Source organism: Siphateles boraxobius, unplaced genomic scaffold (assembly GCF_051911475.1).
Source record: "Siphateles boraxobius isolate OS27281-9 unplaced genomic scaffold, OSU_SipBor_1 15, whole genome shotgun sequence".
Taxonomy (NCBI): domain Eukaryota; kingdom Metazoa; phylum Chordata; class Actinopteri; order Cypriniformes; family Leuciscidae; genus Siphateles; species Siphateles boraxobius.
The window spans coordinates 4,604,733-4,627,976 of NW_027508755.1; the positions used below are offsets into that span (position 1 = coordinate 4,604,733).

At 37.0% G+C, this 23,244-nt stretch overlaps 1 protein-coding gene across 1 annotated transcript; it reads right to left on the bottom strand.

Moving 5' to 3' along the window:
- Positions 1 to 4,455: 4,455 nt before the first annotated feature.
- Positions 4,456 to 22,414, bottom strand: LOC143738659 (splicing factor U2AF 65 kDa subunit-like). Its single transcript, XM_077230721.1, has 11 exons — positions 22,177 to 22,414; positions 19,252 to 19,426; positions 18,980 to 19,083; positions 16,896 to 17,047; positions 16,539 to 16,655; positions 14,199 to 14,337; positions 13,346 to 13,425; positions 7,984 to 8,106; positions 6,873 to 6,959; positions 6,469 to 6,711; positions 4,456 to 5,185 (listed from the first exon to the last, which is right to left on the bottom strand). The coding sequence occupies exons 1-11, from the start codon at positions 22,223 to 22,225 to the stop codon at positions 5,054 to 5,056; spliced, it is 1,401 nt and encodes a 466-aa protein (XP_077086836.1). The 5' UTR covers positions 22,226 to 22,414; the 3' UTR covers positions 4,456 to 5,053.
- Positions 22,415 to 23,244: the final 830 nt, after the last annotated feature.

The following is a 23,244-nucleotide window of genomic DNA, read 5'->3' on the forward strand; positions in this document are numbered from 1 at the left end:
GTCACAAATTATGAGGTATTGAAACTCTGGATTGTGATCGGGGGCATTAGAGCACTATTGTCTTATAGAGCTGACGCTGAAGCTGAAATTGAAGTAGTTTCATTAATGATGAATTTTGCAACATGGGCTGTTATTTTCCTGTTCATTACTGCGAAACAATCTGTATTGTATAAAGCGCTACAAACGTATATAAATGTGACCTGAAACACAAAATACATAAAGGCTGAATGCCTTGACATTTGTGAAGCATCTCAAAGCCACGCCATCTGCCGCTGACAGGTTTGGTGTGTGAATGCCAAAGCCGCTGAACTGCTGTGCTGTAAAGACTGAGAAGCCTTTGAACAGCATATTGTGACACAGCGAGAGATGAGGCTCAGTGAGCAGGGGACAAACACAGCCGTCAGGAGAGCAGGGCGCCACCTTCTGGTGGACTGACACAGTGAAGGATTATTTCAAGACAAATATTGGCAATCAAAAAAATCCTCAATTTAGATTGCAATGGTTCAATAAAGCAGCACATAACTGTTTTGTTGTTGTTGTTGCACGGATCAAAGAGATATCTCAGTGTGAATAAACATTATTGATCTGATCTATTTTTATTTTTGTAATATATATTTTTAAACGTAATCTCTTCTCATGACTCACTCCTGAGTCTCATATCTTCTCATGACTCACTGCAGATGAGGAGGTAAAAGCACTAAACACGATCTTTCCCCGGATTTAAAGTCTGGATGAGTCAACAATACTTGCCAAATTTAGAGCCAGTCTGCGGATATTGGTCAGTTGGAGTTGAGTCCACACTTTCGTGACGTAATACCACTTTGACCATCGGGAAAAGGGTGCATATCGGCCGCAAAGGGGCGCTTGCGAGCACCCTTCTGAAACATAAAATGACAAAAGGGACACCCTATGGTCTACCTTATTGGACACACCTAACTTCCTAACATTGTCCGGGAAGCAGACACAGTCTATCAGTTCAAATCTAGACTAAAAACACTTCTCTTTGACCTAGCAAACACATAACACATTATAGACTTCTATAATTCAATGTTAGGCTGCATAGTTTAGATCAGCCGGAACCGGGAACACTTCCCATAAATCCTAATGTACTTTGTACATCATAAGAAGGATGGCGTCTACGCTAATATTAGTCTCTCTGTTTATCCCGAGGTTTACCGCAGTCCGCCAGATCCAGGCCGTATCCGGATCTGATGAAGGACCTGAGCCTGGACACGGCGACAACGCAGTCCTGAAGTGTCAGCTAGTCTCTCCCCTGTGAAGGCCTCGTTCGCTTTACCTCTGTACAGATAAAACGTTGTCGGGATAATTCCTGTTCACGTGGCCACGCAGACGCGACCAAAATTTCTGTATTATAACTTTTTAAGGCCAGACAAGGAGTTTGTTGAGGATTTATTTGTGAAGGACTACACGCCTGCGCACATATATATTCAGACATGCATACCTATCGACTGAACGTGATGTACGCCGTCTGCGTTTTCACGGTTTGCGTTTTTTAGATTTGCTCAGAGATAACGGATAATCGTTTGCACCTTCGAATTTATTTCAGGGAGTGCGTTCTCGAGACACCAGGACCTGTTTTATGCGGATGAGCGGCCGGAGCACGTTAAGGGTTTTTCTGCTAGAACGGTGTTCGAGTTAATAACTAATGATCTTCGCAACGGAAGTGAATCAATCAAAACTAACTTTAGCTGGACAATAACTTTATCCTAGAGCTGCTGTAAAGCCTAAACAATCTGTTACGGTAATTTCTACTATCAGTGTAAAGCTGCTTTGAAACAATCCATACGGTTAAAAGCGCTTAATAAATGAAGGTGACGACACGCAGGTGGTGGCCTTTGTTAGTCCAAGAACGCAATTACACATAAGCGTGCCATTTGGGACAGGGCCGCAGACATGGACTTTGATTCATACTACGGAGCCCCTAAAGGGACATGGTGATATGAGATGGGAAAATATTATACACTATATTGCCAAAAGTTTTGGGACGTCTGCCTTTACATCCACATGAACTTTAATGACATCCCATTCCTGATCCGTAGGGTTTAATATGGAGTTGGTCCACCCTTTGCAGCTATAACAGCTTCAAGTCTTCAAAATCGCTCACACATGTCTTTATGGACCATGCTTTGTGCACTGGTGCCATAGGGGCCATCCCTGAACGGTTCCCACAAAGTTGGGAGCATGAAATTGTCCAAAATGTCTGTAACATTTGACAAAGTTGGCAAGTGTATGATTCCTAGTGTTTTGAAATTTTAAAAGTTGTATTCCACACTTCAGTACCACGGAGAGCAACATCCTACACTTCATAGAGAGACAGCACTAAAGATCATGTCATTTATTGAAGGCAAGGCAGCACTAGCTAAAGAAACTGAGCTGCTGAGGCACATTTTAGCTTAAAGTTGAATGATGGAGTTGGTGGAGGATTGTATGTCTCTATTTTACAAGTCATTATCCGACTGACACATTGACTTCTTAAGAATGAGAAATAAGAGTGAAAACATCTTTCCACAGCAGATACAAGTATGTAACTATTTCTGTCAGGGCTTTTGCTTTCACCATGATAGGGAGAAACTGTGTTTTCTTGTCAAATGTTATCTGTTCTGACATCTTTGAAGACTTTTCAGCCTTTTTGCCATTTTTCAATGAGAACCAAAACATTCTGGCATAAAAAGTAGTTCAGAGCAGCCTATGTTTTTTTTTGAAGAATATTGAAACATGATATAAAATCTCATCCATCAATTCTGAAGGATATACTGTACAAAGAAACACATGTTTCTTTACAGCATTAACGTACTGTATGTATTAGTAGTATTTCAACAATTTATGAGCGAGTTTCATAAAACCTGTCAAGAACACACCCGGATCATATTTCAGCCCCAAAAGAAACAAAAATACATTATTTTCTGCTTATTTCTGGCATTGTGACATTATATTCATGGTAATAGAATATTTTCTCATTACCTTAATGCAAAAAAAGAAAAAAAAAGAAAACAAATTCTCAGTTTAATGTGGAAAGAAAAACAGCAATATATTTATTATAATATATAATATAATATATCATGGAGGCATTTGTTGACTTAAATATTTGATCTTTTTTTGTTTTTAAGTAAAAAACCCAGTAACATGAATATGCTGTCATTGGTATGACGCAGAAGCTCTGTTTCTATCAAAACTCGGTCAATTTCTATGTTAAAGAGCATGTAATGCATCTGAGTTCAGTCTTTGTGGATGTGTGCAGTGTTAAGTGTTGTTTGAAGTTCAGAACAATTGCAATAATTCTGCTTGAGGTTAGTACAAAGACACAAAACTATCTCTAGTTTGAGAATTATCTATTCTGATATTCTTTTTTCTAAGTATAGGCACAACATGACAAGTTTCAGGTGTCGAGTGATATTTCTGTTCTCACAAAGCCTCAAAATCACAGTCAAATAGAGCAAATCTGATATTTCAAAGCTAATTGTATCAGGATTTTGGACCAATGAGGTTTCACTGTGGGCGGGGCCAACAAGATGTTTTGTCATACAATGCTGCAGGACAAAAACCCAGATTCATGTTCACACATACAGTGATTTCATCAGTTTATCGAGTGGCAGTATATTTGGTCATTCCTACTTAGCGCTTCATTTGATAATTAATCATTTATTTTAGAAGAGTATATAAATGTATTTTGTAAATGTTGTTTATATATATATATATATATATATATATATATATATACACACACTACCGTTCAAAATTTTGGGGTCGGTAAGATTTTTAATGGTTTTAAAAGAAGTCTCTTCTGTTCACCAAAACTGCATTTATTTAATTAAAAATACAAAACAAGCCCAGTATTATTGTGAAATATTATTTCAATGTAAAACATCTGTTTTCTATGTGAATATATAGTAAAGTGTAATTTATTCCTGTGATCAAAGCTGAGTTTTCAGCATCATTACTCCAGTCTTCAGTGTCACATGATCCTTCAGAAATCATTCTAATATGATCATTTGATGCTCAAGAAACATTTATGATTATTATCACAGTTGAAAACAGTTGTGCTGCTTCATATTTTTGTGCAAACCGTGATTAAATTTTTTCATGATTCTTTGAAAGTTCAAGAGAAAAGCATCTGATTAAAAAAGAAATATTTTGCATTATTATAAATGTCTTTACTGTCCGTTTGATCAATTTATCGCGTCCTTTCTGAAGATTATTTCTCTAAAAAACAAAAAAATCCTATTGACCCCAAACTTTGGAACGGTAGTGTATATATATATATATATATATATATATATATATAGGTGAAACTCGAAAAATTAAAATATCGTGCAACAGTTCATGTATTTCAGTCATTCAAATTAAAAGGAGAAACTAATATATTTAGTATATATAACTATATACATATGCATGAATATACTTTTCAGAGGGCCGACATTTCTGTGTTCAAAATCCTTTTTTTTATTGATTTCATGTAATATTCTAATTTTTTTAGATTTTGAATTTGGGGTTTTCATAAGCTGTAAGCCATAATCATTAAAATTATACATTTTGCGCGATATTCTAATTTTTCGAGTTTCACCTGTATATATAAAGAGAGAGAGTATAATTGCCTAATGCATCATTTAAATAAGATTAATGTCTGGATGAAACCTACTCAATAGATAAAAAATTACAGCCAGTTTTTGCTTCTAAAAGGTACTAATATGTATCGTTAAGTAACCAATCTGCCCCCTTAAGGGGAAAATAAAGTACAAAGGTGCATCTATTTTTACATAACGCTCATCAAAACTAAACCTTACATCACATCACGTTGCCTGTGATTTTTTTGGAAATCACCAATTCTCATGAGTTCTGGTCACTTTGTCACTGTAAATCACTATATGTGTGAACTCCCCTTAACATGGAAAAGATCGCTTGACACACTGCTGTACTACATGACTTAGTTATTTCTACATGGCTACTTGAGAAGTCAAAGTAGAAGATGACAAGTGTAAAACTACATACAGCGCATTAAATCTTCACACACATATGGCGCGCCCTCTCTCTGCCCTCAGAACTCATGTCTGTGATACATGTCTGGGTCGTAGTATTTGGTGACCACCACGCGGTTAGCAAACTTGCGTCCCGTCAGTGCTTGCATGGCCTTCTGGCATTCAGCAGCAGACACGTACTCCACGAAGATCTGCAACAGAGAGAAACTGCCGCTATAAGACAAGCCTTAGAGTATGAATAAGTATTGAATATTGAGAAGTATTAGATACTTGAGATACTATTATACTTTTTGTTAATATTTTTAGAGTTGCTAATGCAGTGATAATCTCTTTGCTAACTGCGTTAGCACATGCATGAGTGCGTTTGTTTGCTAGCAGGTATTCGCGTTGAATTGATGATGCTAGTTTTAATCATTTAGCTTCTCTAATTTTATTTTAAGAAATATTATTTTTTAGTGCACTCAAATGAAATAAGTTCACAGTACTAATATACTCACATTATTACCAAAGTCCAAATATTATTTGTAAACGTAAATGGCAATTTAAGACAATCGGTTTCCTGAGTTAATTCAGTGTTATTATAACGGTAACATACTATAAATAAAATTACAGTAAACAACAGTAAATGAACAGCTGCTCTTGTTTTGTTGCTTTTGCAGTTATGCTTTTACAGTACAATTGTAGATGATGATTTATGGCACTTTTGTTAATTTATAATCTTACTGGAAACCAAAATTGCCAGTAAGTTACCATGAGTTATACAGTAATTTTAGAGTAGTTTTTATTTTCATATTTTTAATGTTAAGTAACATTTAATTTTTAATGTTAAATAATGTAAAGTTTTTAGTTTGTATTGTTAAGTAATTTTGTTGTGTTTTTTGTCTTTGTGTTTGTCTTTTTTTTTTTTTTTTGATTTTTAAATGTCAATATAGTTTTTGTTTTATTTCAGATTTAGCTTACATTTTTTTAGTACATCAAGTTCAAATAAACGAAAATGAGAAATATTGCAGTGGCAACTACCTTAAAGTAAATAATATTATTTATTTTGTGTTATTTCAGTTAATGTTTATTTCATTTCAAATAAGAATATGTTTTTTTAATGGTTTTATTTTGACTTGATAATAATCCAGTATTAAGAATGATTACAATGATGCTAGCAGAGGCTAAGCAGCCTCAGTAATAAAGTAAAAAAATTACAATTTGCTCACAAATGTACATTTTGTCACCATTTATTAATCTTCATGCTGTTTCAAAGCCATTTGACTTTTTATTTTTTTTGATAAATATCCAATATGTGCTCTTTTATAAAATAATGGCAGAATTTTCATTTACTGTAGAGCTGAACTATTCCTCGAATCCTATTAAAATCCTACCATGGTAAAGGTTTGGTTGGGGAATATTGATTTTGTGAATGTACAGATCCTCAAAGGCCTCTGTTTTCAGTTTATTTCCTACTCTTGAAGGCACTCGTCACCTTCCCACAGCCTGGCACCTCCACACCGTCCACCGGCCTCGGGATCTCGATGGAGCGCACCGTGCCGTACTTGCAGCACTCCTCACGGATGTCCTCCAGGATCTCCTCGTAGTCCTCGTCGTCCAGCAGCTCCTCCGGCATGACCATGTTCAGCAGACACAGCACCTCGGTGGGCCGGCCGGAGTTCTGCACGCGCTGCAGCCCCGGGACCTGGAGCGTGACGGGCGTCTCCACAACAGCAGTCTGCATGCAGAGAAAACATGATGCGAGACTGGACCTCGGACACAACTGAGAGCTTGAAGTTGGCCATACAAGTAAACAGCTTCATGAATGGCTTGTTATTTTGCCATAACAGCTGGAAATTATTGACGAGAACTGTTGAAGTGTTGAGGGCTGGGACTTACAGGATTGGCATTCTTGGCGCCCACACTTGCCCTCTGGACGATGAGCTTTTTATCGCCGAGCTGCATGCCATGTAATCCAGCAACTGCCTGAACCGAACAGAACCACATCTGAGTGAATCTCGCCAAAATATGTATAGGACATTTTTGACTATCCTTAACATAATAGTCTTAGGGTACGTTTACACGACAACGATATGCCTAAAAGTGAGAAGTTTTTACTTTGAGTTCGACACGTACAGACGACACCATTGTCAAAACGATCCCGATTCACACGGATCTGCGAACACGTCTAAAACGCTGAATTGGTATGCCAGGATATTAGATGGCGATTAAAAACTATATACTTAACACATAATACGCAATGAGCATGACGTCATCATTATCAGAGATTCGTGTTTTAGTGTTTAGAGACGGTTTTCAAAAACTTGCACTTTGAAACCCGTTTTCAAAACCTTTTTCAGGCACCCAAAACGCTGTTGTCGTGTAAACGTACGGCCAAAACACGTTAAAAGTTTTACGTTTTTAGTTGAAAATGGTTTCGTGTAAACAACTGTAAAACCAAAAAAAAAAAATATATATATATACACAGATGAGCCAAAACATTACGACAACCTGCCTAATATGATATTGGTCCTCCACATGCTAACAAAAAAGAAGCCTTGCTGTTTCAGAGATAACTTGCTGTTTCAATCGCCTTGCCATAATATTTTTGGCCCTTGTCAAAGTCACTCACATCTTTTTTCCTGTCCATTTCTCCTGTATCCAACATGTTGATTACAAGAACTGATTATTTGCTAACAATCTAATCTACCCAGACCTTAATATGTGGCCTTGTTAGGAGATGATCAACGATATTCGCTTCACCTGTGTTTGGTCATAATGTTTTGGCTCATCAGTGTAGAGTCCCTGTTTCCTTAATATGTAATAACAAAATTGTTAGCTAAATATATCTTTATGTATGTCTTTGACATTTTGGATGAAATATAACCCGTATATGTCCTTGAGATTTATTTTGACTTCACTTTTCAATAATACATGTGCATTAACCAATAATGATAAATGTAAACTAAGAGGATGTGTTCCTTTGATACTTAAACCTGAATTGACTGACCTGGTCAGTCGCGCTGATCTCCACATATTCACAGAAAGCATAGCCTTTGGACAGTGATGTGGCACTGTCTTTCACAAGGTTGAAGGCTTTGAGAGGACCAAATGATGTCAGGAGCTCTTTAACCTGCACAACAGTCGAGGACGCACAGGTTTGTGAACACAACAGCAGCTGAAAGCTCAAATCCTATCCATATCCTGTCCAGTGAACCCAAGATGAGGGTGTACAAGATGGCAGGTCCAACAGAGCGCAACAGTGGCTTCTGGGAGTTAAAATCGCATTCACTGTCTTGAAAGACCAATAGAGATTTTTCAAACAGAAATGGATAAAACTGCATGATTACATGATTAAAAATGCTTCATGGGTTGAACTTCATTCCCTCATAAAGTTTTTATTTATACAGTCTTATACTTTTGTATACTCACTTTTGGGTTTCAATCATGTAATCAGGGTCAGAAATTAACAGAGGTTTGGGCCAAGAATGATACCAAAAAAGAAAAGAAATGTACCCCAAATTCAAGATTATGGGGCAAAATAATGCCCTTACACAATTAAACAAAATCTATCACGCGTTATAACCAATCACACAAGTTTCTGTTGAGTTTATGAATGCAATGGCCAATCAGAGGATATTCACTGCTAATTACGCTGGAGTTTTGTTTAGTGCATTGAATTCTGCAATCTCATGAATTCTCTCATCATAAACAACAAAGTGTAAATACAATGTAACTAAGAGATTAATTTCGAAGTGAAGACGGCTTCAGTGATTATAACGGGAGTTTTTGTGATAGGGCAGAACTCGAGACTGAAGTCGTGGTGTCAGTGATGGGGCTCGCTTCTTTATATAATCCATTTTTAATTTGAATAACCGTTTTGTTTTCATGCTTTTAAAATAACCAATGTGAAGTATTGAGTTTCTACTGCGCTTAAAGCAATAAACTAATATATTCATACATTTGTAAATCCATTTATAGCACTTTTAAGCAGCATTAAACCGTCTGTGTAATTAAACATAAACGCCATGTCAGACTCAGTTCTTCTCCGCCTTTGCAGTTTACAGATGACCTAAGTTGATGTTGATTACATTTTACTGAAAACAGTCTACAGTGTATTTGACAGATTGAAGTAACTGGGTAAATTGACATTTTACATAAAAGGCAAAACAGAAACATATAGTAAGATATTTATAAAAATTACCCTTACGAAGGTAAAAATTGTCTCTGGAAATCACTTCCAGGGGACATGGGGGAAAATTGTCCCTTAATGGAAAAGTTAATTTCTGACACTGACTGTAATAGAGCTGGTCTGTTTGCTTCATTACTCTTTATTAAAAACATTTTTTTCTTCCTCTGGGGAGAGAAAATAGAAAATATACTTCTGAAACCACTTAAAAGGTAATCTGTTGCGCTCTATTCCTGCAGTACATCGACACACCATGACACATGTTCGTAACACAAGAAAACATTATTATCTTGAAGTTCTGAATGCAGAAGGGTACGGTTATAATGGTTTTCCCTCCAGCCCTTCTCAATATTGCCATCATTTTCATCACTATGATCTGTGCTATACATTTATTCAATGTAAGTAGAGTTGTGTTTCTGAGTCTTAAGGGGGGGTTACACTACACTTTTCGTTCCACTGACTTCCATTCAAACAAATGCAAATGTGGAACACAAGAAACAAATTCATGTGAAGGTTTTGCATTTTGATGCATTCCAAAGCTTGGTGAACTCGAATTTGTATCACATGAAGACGTGTGACCATTAGAAGATTTGGATTGTAAAATTGTAAAAAGAGTGTGACGTCATATGTCGTCCATTGCAGTGTCCGAAGAATTTTACATGCTCAAAGCCGAGTGTAAGCACCCCTTAAAACTGACCCCTCCTGGTTTAGACTATGACAAAAAGCACAATTTCTTAAAGCAGTCACAGACAAAAGTGTCACTATTATGCTATTTTAAATATTCCTAATTTTGTTTTGGAGGTCAGGTTTACATGCATCAAAGGTAAAAAATAAAAAATTATAATTCTCATATTATACATTGCAGCATCATCTCTTTTTTTCACAGTCTACTCTGCTCTGATTGGTCAGATGGCTCAGTCTGTTGTGATTGGTCTACTCTGCTCTGATTGGTCAGATGGCCCAGTCTGTTGTGATTGGTCTACTCTGCTCTGATTGGTCAGATGGCCCAGTCTGTTGAGATTGGTCTACTCTGATCTGATTGGTAAGATGACCCAGTCTGTTGTGATTGGTCTACTCTGCTCTGATTGGTCAGATGGCCCAGTCTGTTGTGATTGGTCTACTGTGCTCTGATTGGTCAGATGGCACAGTCTGTTGTGATTGGTCTACTCTGCTCTGATTGGTCTACTCTGCTCTGATTGGTCAGATGACCCAGTCGGTTCTGATTGGTCTACTCTGCTCTGATTGGTCAGATGACCCAGTCTGTTGTGATTGGTCTACTCTGCTCTGATTGGTCAGACGGTCCAGTCTGTTGGGATTGGTCTACTCTGCTCTGATTGGTCAGATGGCTCAGTCTGTTGTGATTGGTCTACTCTGCTCTGATTGGTCAGATGACTCAGTCTGTTCATATTGGTCTACTCTGCTCTGATTGGTCAGATGACTCAGTCTGTTCAGATTGGTCTACTCAGCTCTGATTGGTCAGACGGTCCAGTCTGTTGGGATTGGTCTACTCTGCTCTGATTGGTCAGATGGCTCAGTCTTTTGTGATTGGTCTACTCTGCTCTGATTGGTCAAATGACTCAGTCTGTTCAGATTGGTCTACTCTGCTCTGATTGGTCCGATGACTCAGTCTGTTCAGATTGGTCTACTCAGCTCTGATTGGTCAGACGGTCCAGTCTGTTGAGGTTGGTCTACTCTGCTTACGCTTAAAGCATGTATTGGAAACCAAACCATCTGAATTTCAGCTCAAGATCTTCCTCAACACTTGATACCTCTTGATTCCTCAACACAACATATAGTGATATGAAAAGTAAAAATGGCGTCAGCTTTACCGTATCAATTTGAGCGCGAATCCTCATTCTTTGGAAGTGCATAAAAAGTGGATTTGCTTATGCAGCGTAGAAAACAGCGCCTTCTTGACATGACGTCAACATGAACCAAACTCTAACACTCGTAAAAGTACCGTAGGTTCGAGCAGGAAGTAAGCCTGGAATTACTGAAGACTTGTTTCAGGCGGTTCAGATTCGGTTCTTTCTTTTGGAAGACAATAATAAAAAGCATAATAGGGACACTTTAAAATAATGTAAGAAAGGTGCATAAAGAAAGGTCCTTTCTTTGCATGCAATGATAAAAACATTTTTTTTAACAATCAAAGTTTCTGAAAAAGTTTCTTTTCCAAATTTCAAATCATTCAGACCAGTCAAAAAGAGCCCTACAGTAGACATGAAGTGGTCTAACATCAATGCGAGTCACTTCCCCATTTGTTTTATATGCACAATGTAGAGAGCTGAATTTGCTTCAACCATTCCAAACATTTCACATTCTCAGCCCTTCAAAAGCCCAACCCAGTTACCCAAAGACCCTTTAGTGATGTTCGCGCTCCGAGAGAGTGAAGGAAGAGACAGGACAGCGAGGGGAGGGTCCCTGCTGACAGGAGGTGAATCCGTGTGAGGAACTGAATGTCTTACTTGCCTTGTGTTACATGTTGGCATGGCAGCAGTAGATCAGAACTACTGAACAAATTATGAGCGCAGACTTAACGATCTTACGGGCCCCTAGCTGGGGGACAAAGTGGGGGAACAAAAAATGAAAGAGCTGTGAGTTTCAAAGCAGTAACAGTGACTGCAAGAAAGAAAATATATGAGAATATGAATGAAATAAATACCAGGGTACATTCAGCTCCAATTGATTAAATTAGTTAGTTAGCTAAAATCCAATTAGATCAATGAGGTGCACCATTACCCAAACCCCCTCGGTTGTGTCTGCAATAGAAACAACAAACTCCTGCAGCTCACTTATGAAATATGGTGTGTGACTTCTATATTTACTCCATCTTCACCTGCACATATAACTGCAAATTTGCTGTAATTACGGGTCCTATCAAAAATCTAATCAGCTATATTCACACTGCAGCTGAATGTGGACCAAATCCCTCTCATGTGACACAGATCTGGTTTTGGATTATTTTGCGATAATTTCAATTTTAACTAATAATACGCTATGATTATGTCCAAGTGATGTATAAGTTAAATATTACATTTGTGGAGGTACTTATTGTACAGTATTTATTTATTATATTCTTATTTTGAGAGCATTTTACTGCATTGTCAGCCATTAAAATGCATGGTAAAAAGGTGACATTTGGCACACTGGTTGGGGAACACTGGAATATACCTTGCATCACCAATTGCTCTTTTCATGGGTCAGAAGGTTGAGTCAAATAATCAAACACATCAATAACTATGACACATAGGTTTCATGTCAATATCTTGCAAAAATTGTAGCTGTTTATCATTGCAAACAAAGTACAGAGTTTACAGGGCCAGTTTATTGACAACAAAACAATGCAATTTCAGTGTTATTTTATAATAATATAGTATTTATTAATATTTCGAATTAGCTTAGACTTTTATATTTTCAGGTTTAATTTTAGTTAAGTTTTAATTTATTTTATTCTGTGTTTTTGTCATTTTTAAAATCAATTAATTGAATTCCAGTTTCAATTTCAGAAATTTTAGGATTTTAAGTTGCCATGGCAGTTGTCTTTCTAAAATCCTTTCTAAAAAGTTTTTTTTTTTAATTTAAATTTTTGGTTAAGTTTTATATATTAATATTTATATATTATTTTTAAGCTTTATTTCAGTTAACCACATTTAATAGTTTTATTTTTAGTTAACAAAAACAACATGACCCAAAGTGAATGAAGGTTGGCCAAAAATCATTATAACCTTGGAATAATTTGGCCTATGATCATATATATATATATATATATATATATATATATATATTACATTTATTTAAATATAGTCTGCAATTTGGAATGAATTTGAGCAGAAAATTAAAAATGGGCACATTTGCTTGCAGTATGAACGTAGCCTAAATGTCAACATGTATCCATTTCACTCTTTCAATGTGATCTTAACATTTAAAAATGAAAAAAAAAAAAAGATCTGCCAGTTAGATTAAAAGTGTCATGGATGATGATGTTACACTAAAGGGATTTCAGCTACAGACTTTCTGTATGTCAATAGAGAAATATGTACTATTTCCACACGTAAAATTGGATATATTCTGACAACCACAATTTTGAATGGGCAATAAGAAAATGGTATACTCTTTGCTAGTGTACACAACCAACTGACCTTAGGTCCTAATAACTGATTAATTGATGGAGAAGCAAGTGTACCTGATCATCATTGAGATAATTTGGTAGACCTCCAATGAAGAGTTTATGAGGGGAGTCCGGTACAACGGTGGAAACAACACCTGAAAACAAGGACAACATGAATAAATAAACATGGCAACATAAAAAAATTGTTGTGTTTAAGTCAGTTTTCTATATCTTCAAAATAACAATTCAAAACTCAACCCTTTTTGCGGCCTACTGATGGCATCAACAAACTGATGCCATTCGTTGAGCCAATGTTGTTATGTCTAATCCATAAAAAGTAATCCATTGCAGTTTTTTGATGTTGCCAGTGGTGCGTAAATTGCAGACTCTGGGCCAGATTTAATAACAGCTTAAGGCAGCGGCAGCGCAAACCCTCTTTCCCGCTTAAAAAACTACTGTCATGATTTAAATACAGGCAGAGAGAAATTAGCGATGAAAAGGCGTGGACAATTATTTTTGTTGCTGACCTTATTGCATATGCATTTGTAGGAGTTTCTCTTTCAGAAGCTAAATTCATGGGAGAAGAGTATTTAAATAAATTGGCAATGATTGCCAGAGGAAGATATTATTTTAACATATCATTTCAAGCCACGTTACTTTTCATTTTTCCTGCTCTTGGTAGATTGAGCTGGTCATAATGGAAAGAAGCTCTGCATCTGTGTATTTTAATTAGCGCATTTTTCGGTAGATCATCTTTAGAAATTTACGGTCCCATCAATGCTTATATGGGATTGCAGTCTCACGCTAATTTGCCCCGTTTAGTAAATCTGGCCCTTTATTTCAAAAAGCCCTGTAGAAAGTTGTACAATGTTTAATAGTCTGCTGATCTAAAACACATGAAAAGGTAAAACATGGCAAAAGTCTTGACCTGGAACATGAAAAGCGGGCTGCTCAGAGATACCGGGAAGAGGGCGGTAGTCATGTGGACGTCTGATCTTCAGCGACTGTCCTTGAAAGATAATGCCATCAAATGCCATGGCCTGAGTGGTTTCATCCACTGATCGAAACTGGGGAAGATAGACAGTCTGCTTCAGCCAGGAATAGCTCTGAGTAGCCCAGTATCATTATGGGAAATGTTTTCCTGTGCATCACCAAAACGTCTCTCAGGGTGTGCTGTGTTCACACTTGTGGTTCAGTTCTCTTGGTTCTTTTAGTCCGGGCCAAAAAAGAAAGTGATACGTTTAGTCCTGGTTCACTTAATGTTTACATCGTCATTTTTAACACTCAAAAAAACAAAAAACAGATTTAATGATGTATACTTTATGGCAGAACATCCAAAACAATGCTGTGTGCAGAGCTAAACATGCTGACAACCACAATTATATGCATATATTTGATGGCATTTTTACCAGCTGACAACTCGTGAAGAGCTTATAAAATGTGTAAAGGAGTCAAAACAGTGGCAGGAATGAAAAAATGAAGGAGATGCGCTTCCGACACTTCCGAACTGTAACGAGAAATGACAAGAAAAATCAGGGGTGCTTCTCATTTCTTATTTGTGCATCCTCATTTCCTTTCCTCGTGTCACAGCTACACCCCCCCTTAGGATACGAGGGACGGTTGCAAGGAAAGACAATGAGGACAGAGGAAAAAAGGAAATCTTATTTGTACAATGTAATATTCTTGCTTACTCGAATGTCATTTCAAAACATCATCAGCTGCGCTTAAGGGATCTGCCCTTATGTTGTTGAAGTTTGATTATTTAAGAACTTCATAATAAATAATAAAAAAGCAAGATGCCCTGTTGAAATATGTGAGATGTATGGTTTATTTGAATGGCAAGGGTAAAACTAAAATTTTAATTATTGTGACAGATGTGAAGGGGGAGGATAATTTATAAATGCGTCAGGTTTTTTCACAAGAAACACACATATACAACAAAATCCTCAGTGTTAAATTAACACTGCTTAGTGTTCATATGGGTCCACACTACAGGGTTAAAAAACACTGAAGCAGTGTTGGAGTTAATGAGATAAGTGATTATTGAGTGACTATTGAGCATTAATGATGAACACCTGCTGTCAACAAGCAGAATCACTGAGGAAAAGGAAACAACAAGAACAGAAAAAAAGAGAAGAGATGAAACAACTACAACTGACTTCCAGCCATTACACTTATTATTAAACAGTTTGACTGTATTTCATACATCTACAAAAGTTCTTATTGAGAATTAACAGAGGTTTAGATGTGGATGTTTTATTGAATGTTTTTGTTAGTCGCCATTATGGTGATGAGTGTTTGCTTTAGTTGGGCTCTTGACCCTTGATTTTTTAACATTAGATTTTCTCTTGGCTGCTGCAACTTTGTATTTATAAAGCAATGCAAGATAAAATAAGATCAGGTCATGATGATGGTTAACTTTTGATGATGACATAATCATCATGTAATGACCTGATTCACTGATCTCATTCGTAGTCTAAAGCTCTGATTATGATTGATGTGTAATTTTAGTAAAAATGATTGTAGCCCTAGATTCAGATCCAGCAGTGATGAACAGAACTATTTCAAAACATACATTTTGCACAGAAACTAATACATCCATTTAAGTATTTTCGAAGAACTTAAGCATTCTGTCCTTTTCAGAGTCGCATCGTGAAATCACGATGAGTTTCGTCTGGATGTCGTTGGTCAATGTTACATTCATATTTCAGTCGAACCGCATCAGAGATTGTTTGGAAGTGGACTGAGACACTCTGAAAAGTTGGGTCTTGGTCCGCTTGTTCGGATGGCAGCGTTCACACTTGAACCGCACTAACAGAGCAATCACACTAGAGTTTGTAAAAATCAAACCAAACCTGCCAAGTGTGAACACACCCTCATTGGTGCTTTGAACGTCATTTCAGTCGATTTTTGTAAAGCTCTGATTGTCTTCTGATGTCATCATGTGTTTGAAAAATGCACAAATTGAAACGCCTAGAACAACAATATGGAAAGATATTTGTATGGCATTAGGCCTATGGATTACATTTGTTTGCTTGCTAAGCAAAACTACAATGGATGGAAACAAGACTTTTAATTAAAACTTTGAATTATTGACTCCCATGGACCAAATTACCTTCGAAATTCAAGTGACTTTACTAATATTAACACTCCACCATTATTACTGTCTATACAAATATATTCTTTAGAATTTGTCTGTTATACATGTAAACGTGTGCAGTCTATTTCTGTCAGACTACTTAACCGAGTGACATCTGTATTGTCTCACCTCTAAGAAAGCAAAGTTCTTGTCCTGGTTGATCTGCACTGCGAGCACAGGGTTGCTGGGAGCTTGAGACAGTCCTGCAAGTCTCATCTGGGTATTGAAGAATTCAGCCATGGACTCCTGAGAGACACATATAATAGCAGGACTTTCCCAGATAAATGTCTTTCTTTATATATATAATAAAAAAAGTACATAGCGGAACACTTGACACAACTCTTTACATCAAAACAACCTTTAACTCTCATTTCTAGAAATAACTTTTCATCTGTAACTTTCAAATTAAATGGCTGATTCATCATTGCACAAGACGATGAGAACTGATGAGAAATGTTTTGAGGGACACAATTCTGGGACACTTACCTCGGTGATGCCAAACGGGATGTTGCCAACATACAGGCGTCGTGCTTGCCTGGTCATCTGGCTGCCAACGGCGGGCACTTGTGTGGGTGCGACTGCCAAACCAGCATTAGTGGATGTAGCCAGCAGAGCAATGCTGGGGATCTGCCCAGCAGCTACATTACAACACAACCAATTAAAGCACAGTTCAGACAAATATTCAATTAGTTCAGTTGAAAACATGGTGTGCTGTAAAACACCAACATTTTAAATAAAAAAAATTCCTTTCAAATGTTAAATGGATGACAGTTCCGTGTTTCTCACAAAATAAAAACTACAACAAAAACACTTAATCTATCAACTCTTTTACAACAGATTTAATGTGGCACATCTGAACATTTATGCCCGGTCTCACAGACAAGGCTTAAACTAGTCCCAGACTAAAATGCATGTTTGAGCTGTTTTAACTGAAAGCAACTTGCACTGATCTATCTTAAAATATGTCAGTGGCATTGTTTTGTCTCAAGATGCACACCAATAATGTTTTTGTTCTAAGGCACGTTTATAAAAACTACTTGAATGCCCCGATTTAACTAAGGCGTAATCCTGGCTTAATCGAAGCATTAGTTTTATAACGTTTAAAATATAACTCAAAATTATACCCTGCATCCAATGGAAGCTTGTTTCTGCCATGTAATAAAAAAATATGAAAAAGGTCACTGAGACTTTTTATCTCACAATTCTGACTTTTTTTTCTCACCATTGTGAGGTGGCCATTTTAGCATAGTGAACTAATTGTCAAGTTGAAGATACCAGTTTGAGATAGTTTGAGCTTTGTGAAATGGCATGTTATCCAGCCGGAAGGGCCATCATAAGATGATACACTGGTCATAAAGGCATGGATATGGTCAGCAACAATACTCCGGAAAGCAAAAAAATATCCCTCACACCATTACACCACCCGCAACCTGAACCGCTGATACAAGGCAGGATGGATCCATCTTTCATGTTGTTTATGCCAAATTATGACCTGACCATCTGAATGTTGCAGCAGAAATCAAGACTCATCAGATCAGGTAATGTTTTTACAGTCTTCTACTGTCCAGTTTTGGTGAGCTTGTGTGAATTGTATCCTCAGTTTCTTGTTCTTATCTGACAGGAGTGTCACCGGTGTGTTTTCTGCTGGTGTTGCTCTTCTGCTTCAAGGTTTGATACAGTATGCTGTGTGTTCAGAGATTGTTGTGTGTTCAGAGACGCTCTTCTGCAGACCTCAATTGTAACGACTTGTAATTTGAGTTACTGTTGCCTTTCTATCAGCTGAACCAGTCTGATTATTCTCCTCTGATCTCTGGCATCAACAAGCCATTTTCTCCCACAGAACTGACGCTCACTGGATATTTACTCTTTTCAGACCATTCTCTGCAAACCCTAGAGATGGTTGTGTGTGAAAATCTCAGTAGATCATCAGTTTCTGAAATACTCAGACCAGCCCGTCTGGCACCAACAACCAAAACACATTTAAAGTCACTTAAATCATCTTTATTCCTCATTCTGATGCTCAGTTTGAACTTCAGCAGATCTTATTGATCATGTCTACATGTTTAAATGCTTTGAGTTTCTGCATGGGATTGGCTGATTAGATATTTGCATTAACAAGTAGTTGAACAGGTGTACCTAATAAATTGGCCAGTGAGGTATAAGCTTGCAATTGTGAACAAAAAAAATCAGAATTAAGAGATAAAAAGTTACATTTTTTTATTCCATGGCAGAAAATAGGCTTCATAGCATCCACTCTGAAAGGTGTCAGTATAAGTACAAAAAAAAAAATTAAATAAAATTCCTGAATACATCTTTAATACAGAAACCATTATATCAATACATTTTCAGCTAAAACAACTGTATCATGGTGGATTTTTTGGCCACCTAAGAAAAATCATCCCTTATCTATCTCTATTTTAACTGAGTTATTTTAAGTTCGAGCTGCAATAGTGAATGTCTTTCTTCACACATTTTGCTGCATTTTATTTCCTCTGTGTGGTGCAACATTAGGAGTGCACAGGGAACGGTGATCATGGCATTTACTGTTATTGTGATCTTTGATTACTCACCTTGCATGGCTTTGTATTGCATTGGAGTGATGTGCTCAAAGCCTGAAGGGGGAACATCCCAATACTTGCACATCTTTTTCTTCCTTGTTCGACGTGGAGAATAGCTAAGGAAAAAAAATCAGAGTAATGGGGAAGATGCCACAAACTTAATCGACTCTGTTGTTATGTCAACTTAGAAGACAATACTGCTTTTACAGTTTTACAGACAACAGAAACAGTAATGGTCTTGTGTTGGTTCTGATGGGCAGTATCAGGCTGGTGTTGAGGGGCACCTGTGTTTCTTCTGATCCCGTGAGCTGCTCCTGTGGTCCCGGCTCTTCCGGTCCCGACTGCGACTGCGCTTCCCTCGGCTGCGACTGCTTCTGTCTTTGCTCCAGCTGCACCGTCTCTTGCTGCGACCAGGAGAGCTACTGCGACTCCTCCTCTTATGCCTCTCCCTCTCTCTCTCTGCATGAATAATGTTGCATATTAATGGAAATATCATGTCTATAAAAGTGAAAATATGCTGTCATTTCTGTTTAATTTCTAAGCAGAAGCCAGAGGTGCACTGTTTCCGAACTCCCTGAAACGCCTCCATTGTAGTTTTGAGTTTTCATCCAGGAACGAAGATGTCACAATATTCCTCATTTAAATCATTTAAAGGCATACGCTAAATAAAGGGGAGGGACCTGGTTGAGTTAGTTAGTAGTGTGTTGAAACTAACAGTTATGGTAAGAGGCGGGGCATTTCCAAAACATGCTCGAAGTGTTTGACCAATCACAACACACTGATCCACTTGACCAATCAGAGCACATTGTGCTTTTCATAGAGACAGGAACTACACCGGGGCTGTGTCCGAAATCGCCACCTATAACCTCAAATAGGGCACTATTAAAGGGGACCGCCATTTGGTCATAATGGAAATCATAGTGGATGTTATCGAGTGCACTCATTCAATCCCACAATGCACCACAACTAGTATACAACTGATGTACACTCAACAGCTATTGAATACCCATAATGCACTGCGAGGGTCGTGTCGAATGAATTCCCATGGCTGACCCAAAGATGGCGTCCCACCTGAATCATCCATCCAGCCATTTTCCAAACCGCTGGTCCAATGTGGGTACAGCGTAATTCATACAGGTATAAAATCCCTATTAATTGATTATTAAATTGTTTAATTAAAGTTTATACATGCCAGTTTCCATGACAGAGTTCAAGATAAATCTTTGCATTACTACTGGAGCTGCCAGTTTGCTTAGTTTCAGATGATTATTAAACAGCAAGCACAAACTATGCAAAAGCAGCAACTCTTCCAGCACTCGGTGTCCGAATTCACTCACTCGTTTTCATTCACTCCTGCAACTGGACTATATTAGTGGAGTAATGTAGGGAATAGTGAATGAGGGATTAGGGGGCGGTTTCAGACACAGTCCGAGCGTTACTGACAGACTGGGAAGAGAGGAGCTGCAACAATGTCCAATTGTTGACAATTGTTTTTGAACGTTCAAGTATTAAAACCTATTCTAGTACAACCTAAAACAAAATCAAGACTTTGTTAAAGGGCATAATATGTCCCGTTTTAATTCCTGTTTAATAGCTATGCAGTTGTTCTTGGTGATACTATCTCAAATCAAATGAACCCTCAAGTAAGATATTCTGTTTACAAGTATTTAATAAAGATTTTGCATTTGTTGCCATCTGTCAAACCACACACATTTAATCACAAGAAAGAACACACCTATTTATGAAAGAATTGCAGAAGGAATCTGTTTTGTATATAAATTTGCAAGGCCTACATTCAATATACTTGACTGGATATTATGCAAGCAGCTCAGTATCATATATATGTATATCAGATGTCACTGTGTACATAAAAGCCACTAACAATACACTTGTGTCACGATTCGGTTCAATCGGCTTTCAACTAAAGACAAGAGAGAGTTAAAACAGTAATTATTACCTCTAACATACGCTGAATATTAATAGTTACATTTGGTATTACATCAGTCATAGAGCTGAATAGGTTTGGACTTGTTCTTCTCCCCCAATGCACAGGGCAATAGTGACACCAGAATATAAATATTCATAATTCACTTAGCTAAAAATAAAGTATCATGTAGACACATACTGTATGCTTGAACTCTGTCCCTGACTCCATACATTTTAAGTGTTTTAAATGAAGTATTTTATTAAACAATGTGTTTTATTTTTAATTTATCAATAATAATAACATGAAAGCTCAAATATCTGACCTTGTGATTTTGCCATGTGTGACACTACCGTATCTGATGTAAACTTTAATTTCGAGTGAACTATACATGATACATAGTTTTGAAACTTTTTATTGTGAGACAGTATATTGTTACACCCATATAAGCCAGAGTAAATAACTCATAGATGAAACTGTAACATTTGGATATTTATAAGCGACCACACACACACACACACGACACACAACACACACACACACACACACGAGACACACACACGACACACACACACACACGACACACACACACACACACACACACACGAAACACACGAGACACGCACTGTATTAACCCAGTCTTATCATAAAATGTGCTTATATATTTTTTGTTGGTGGCTGATGTTGATAGTTTTGATTCTCTACACCTGTGGTTCCTCTGGACTTCAGACAGGCACTACAAATCTCCAAAACACCAGCTGATTAATAGGGATTGAGCAAAAATGATCAGTTGATGAAGAAAAATTCTGTAGCGTTTGAACTTAGATGACACTTGCTTTGACATTATGTTATCTATGCAATGAAATTCATATATTTATATTTGAATCATTGCTTGTGTGTTCAAAAGTGTCCGAATACTTTTGGGGCCACTATATAGTGTAACTATATCTGTGTCAAATATTATAAATAAATCTGTTTAATTTAAAATACATTCTGCAATTATTACATGATGCATGTGTTCTTATAACGAAACGCAACATTTAGTTGCATGTGTGATTGACAGATGGCAACATTGCAAAAACTTGAAAAATTATATATTGAAACTAAAAATAAAATAGTGTTCACTCTATTAGCCTGGTGACAGTTGCTAACGTTTATTTATCATTCATTATCGCAGTCATTGTTTATGTTAATTATGTTATGCTGTTATGTCAGCAGCTGTTTAATAGACTGAAGCAGAGCACACACACACAGGTCATGGACACTGCAGCGGTCTTTACTGTACCTTGCCGATTCTCGCTCAGCTGTTTCTCGAACTCCTCGAAATCAGACATGATCAGATCTGACGGATCAGGCTCTCACGTGAGTCTCAGCTCACAAACACAGGCACTGAACACTATTGATCCGCTTTCTCATCTGATAACGGTGACGCGATGTCAACACGTGCTGAAAACGTTTGTATAGGAAATCAGTCCTATATTTGATAACAGACAGGGAAGCGTCACTGCAGGTCTGGCGAGTGGGCGGGGCTTAACACTGTGGGTGTGCGTTGCGGTTATTGTAATTGGCTGACACGGCTGTCAGTTACAGATGCAAGCGGGTACGCGTCTTCTAATTGGTCTACACTATCGTTACCCTTTCATGCAGGAAGAAGCAATCATTATTAGCTGTTGAAGTACAATAACAGAGGCTGTGTCCCAAATCACCGACTGACTCTACCCTTAGGAAAATACTTTATTATTATGTCGAGTATTTCTGAACATGATATAAGACATCTCGTATTAGAATGTTTTCTAGGCTAAAGCTTTTTTAGGCCTCAAATAAACAAATAAAAAAGCTAATTATTTCAGCTAATTACTGTCAAAGGGAACATAACACCTTCTGCTTCAAGATAAATCTCACATTAAATATTAAGGCATAATTATAGCCAGAAATAAACGTGTGAATGACAATTCCAAATAGAAAAACCTATAAAAAAATATTTAAGTTGTGGTTGCAAAAAGACTTGACCTTGTAAATTTCTGAAATTTCTGAAATCACCAATATTTAATGTGGAGCAATTTATATATATTTAAAAAAAAAATAAAAAAAAAAAATATATATATATATATATATATATATATATATATATTAAATAGATATTTGTATTAAACATTTTGTTAAGTTAAAGATTGGTTCGAGAAAACTGTACATACAATTTATTTACATTAATACAGTATTTATTTTTGGCTAAGTGTAATTTTCCAAACACTGAAAAACAAATGTTTATTCCCTAGTTGTTCCTTTAGAATCGTATATGAAACTCATGTTGGAATAATTTGTCTTTCACCATAATATTAGAGTTTTAATTATT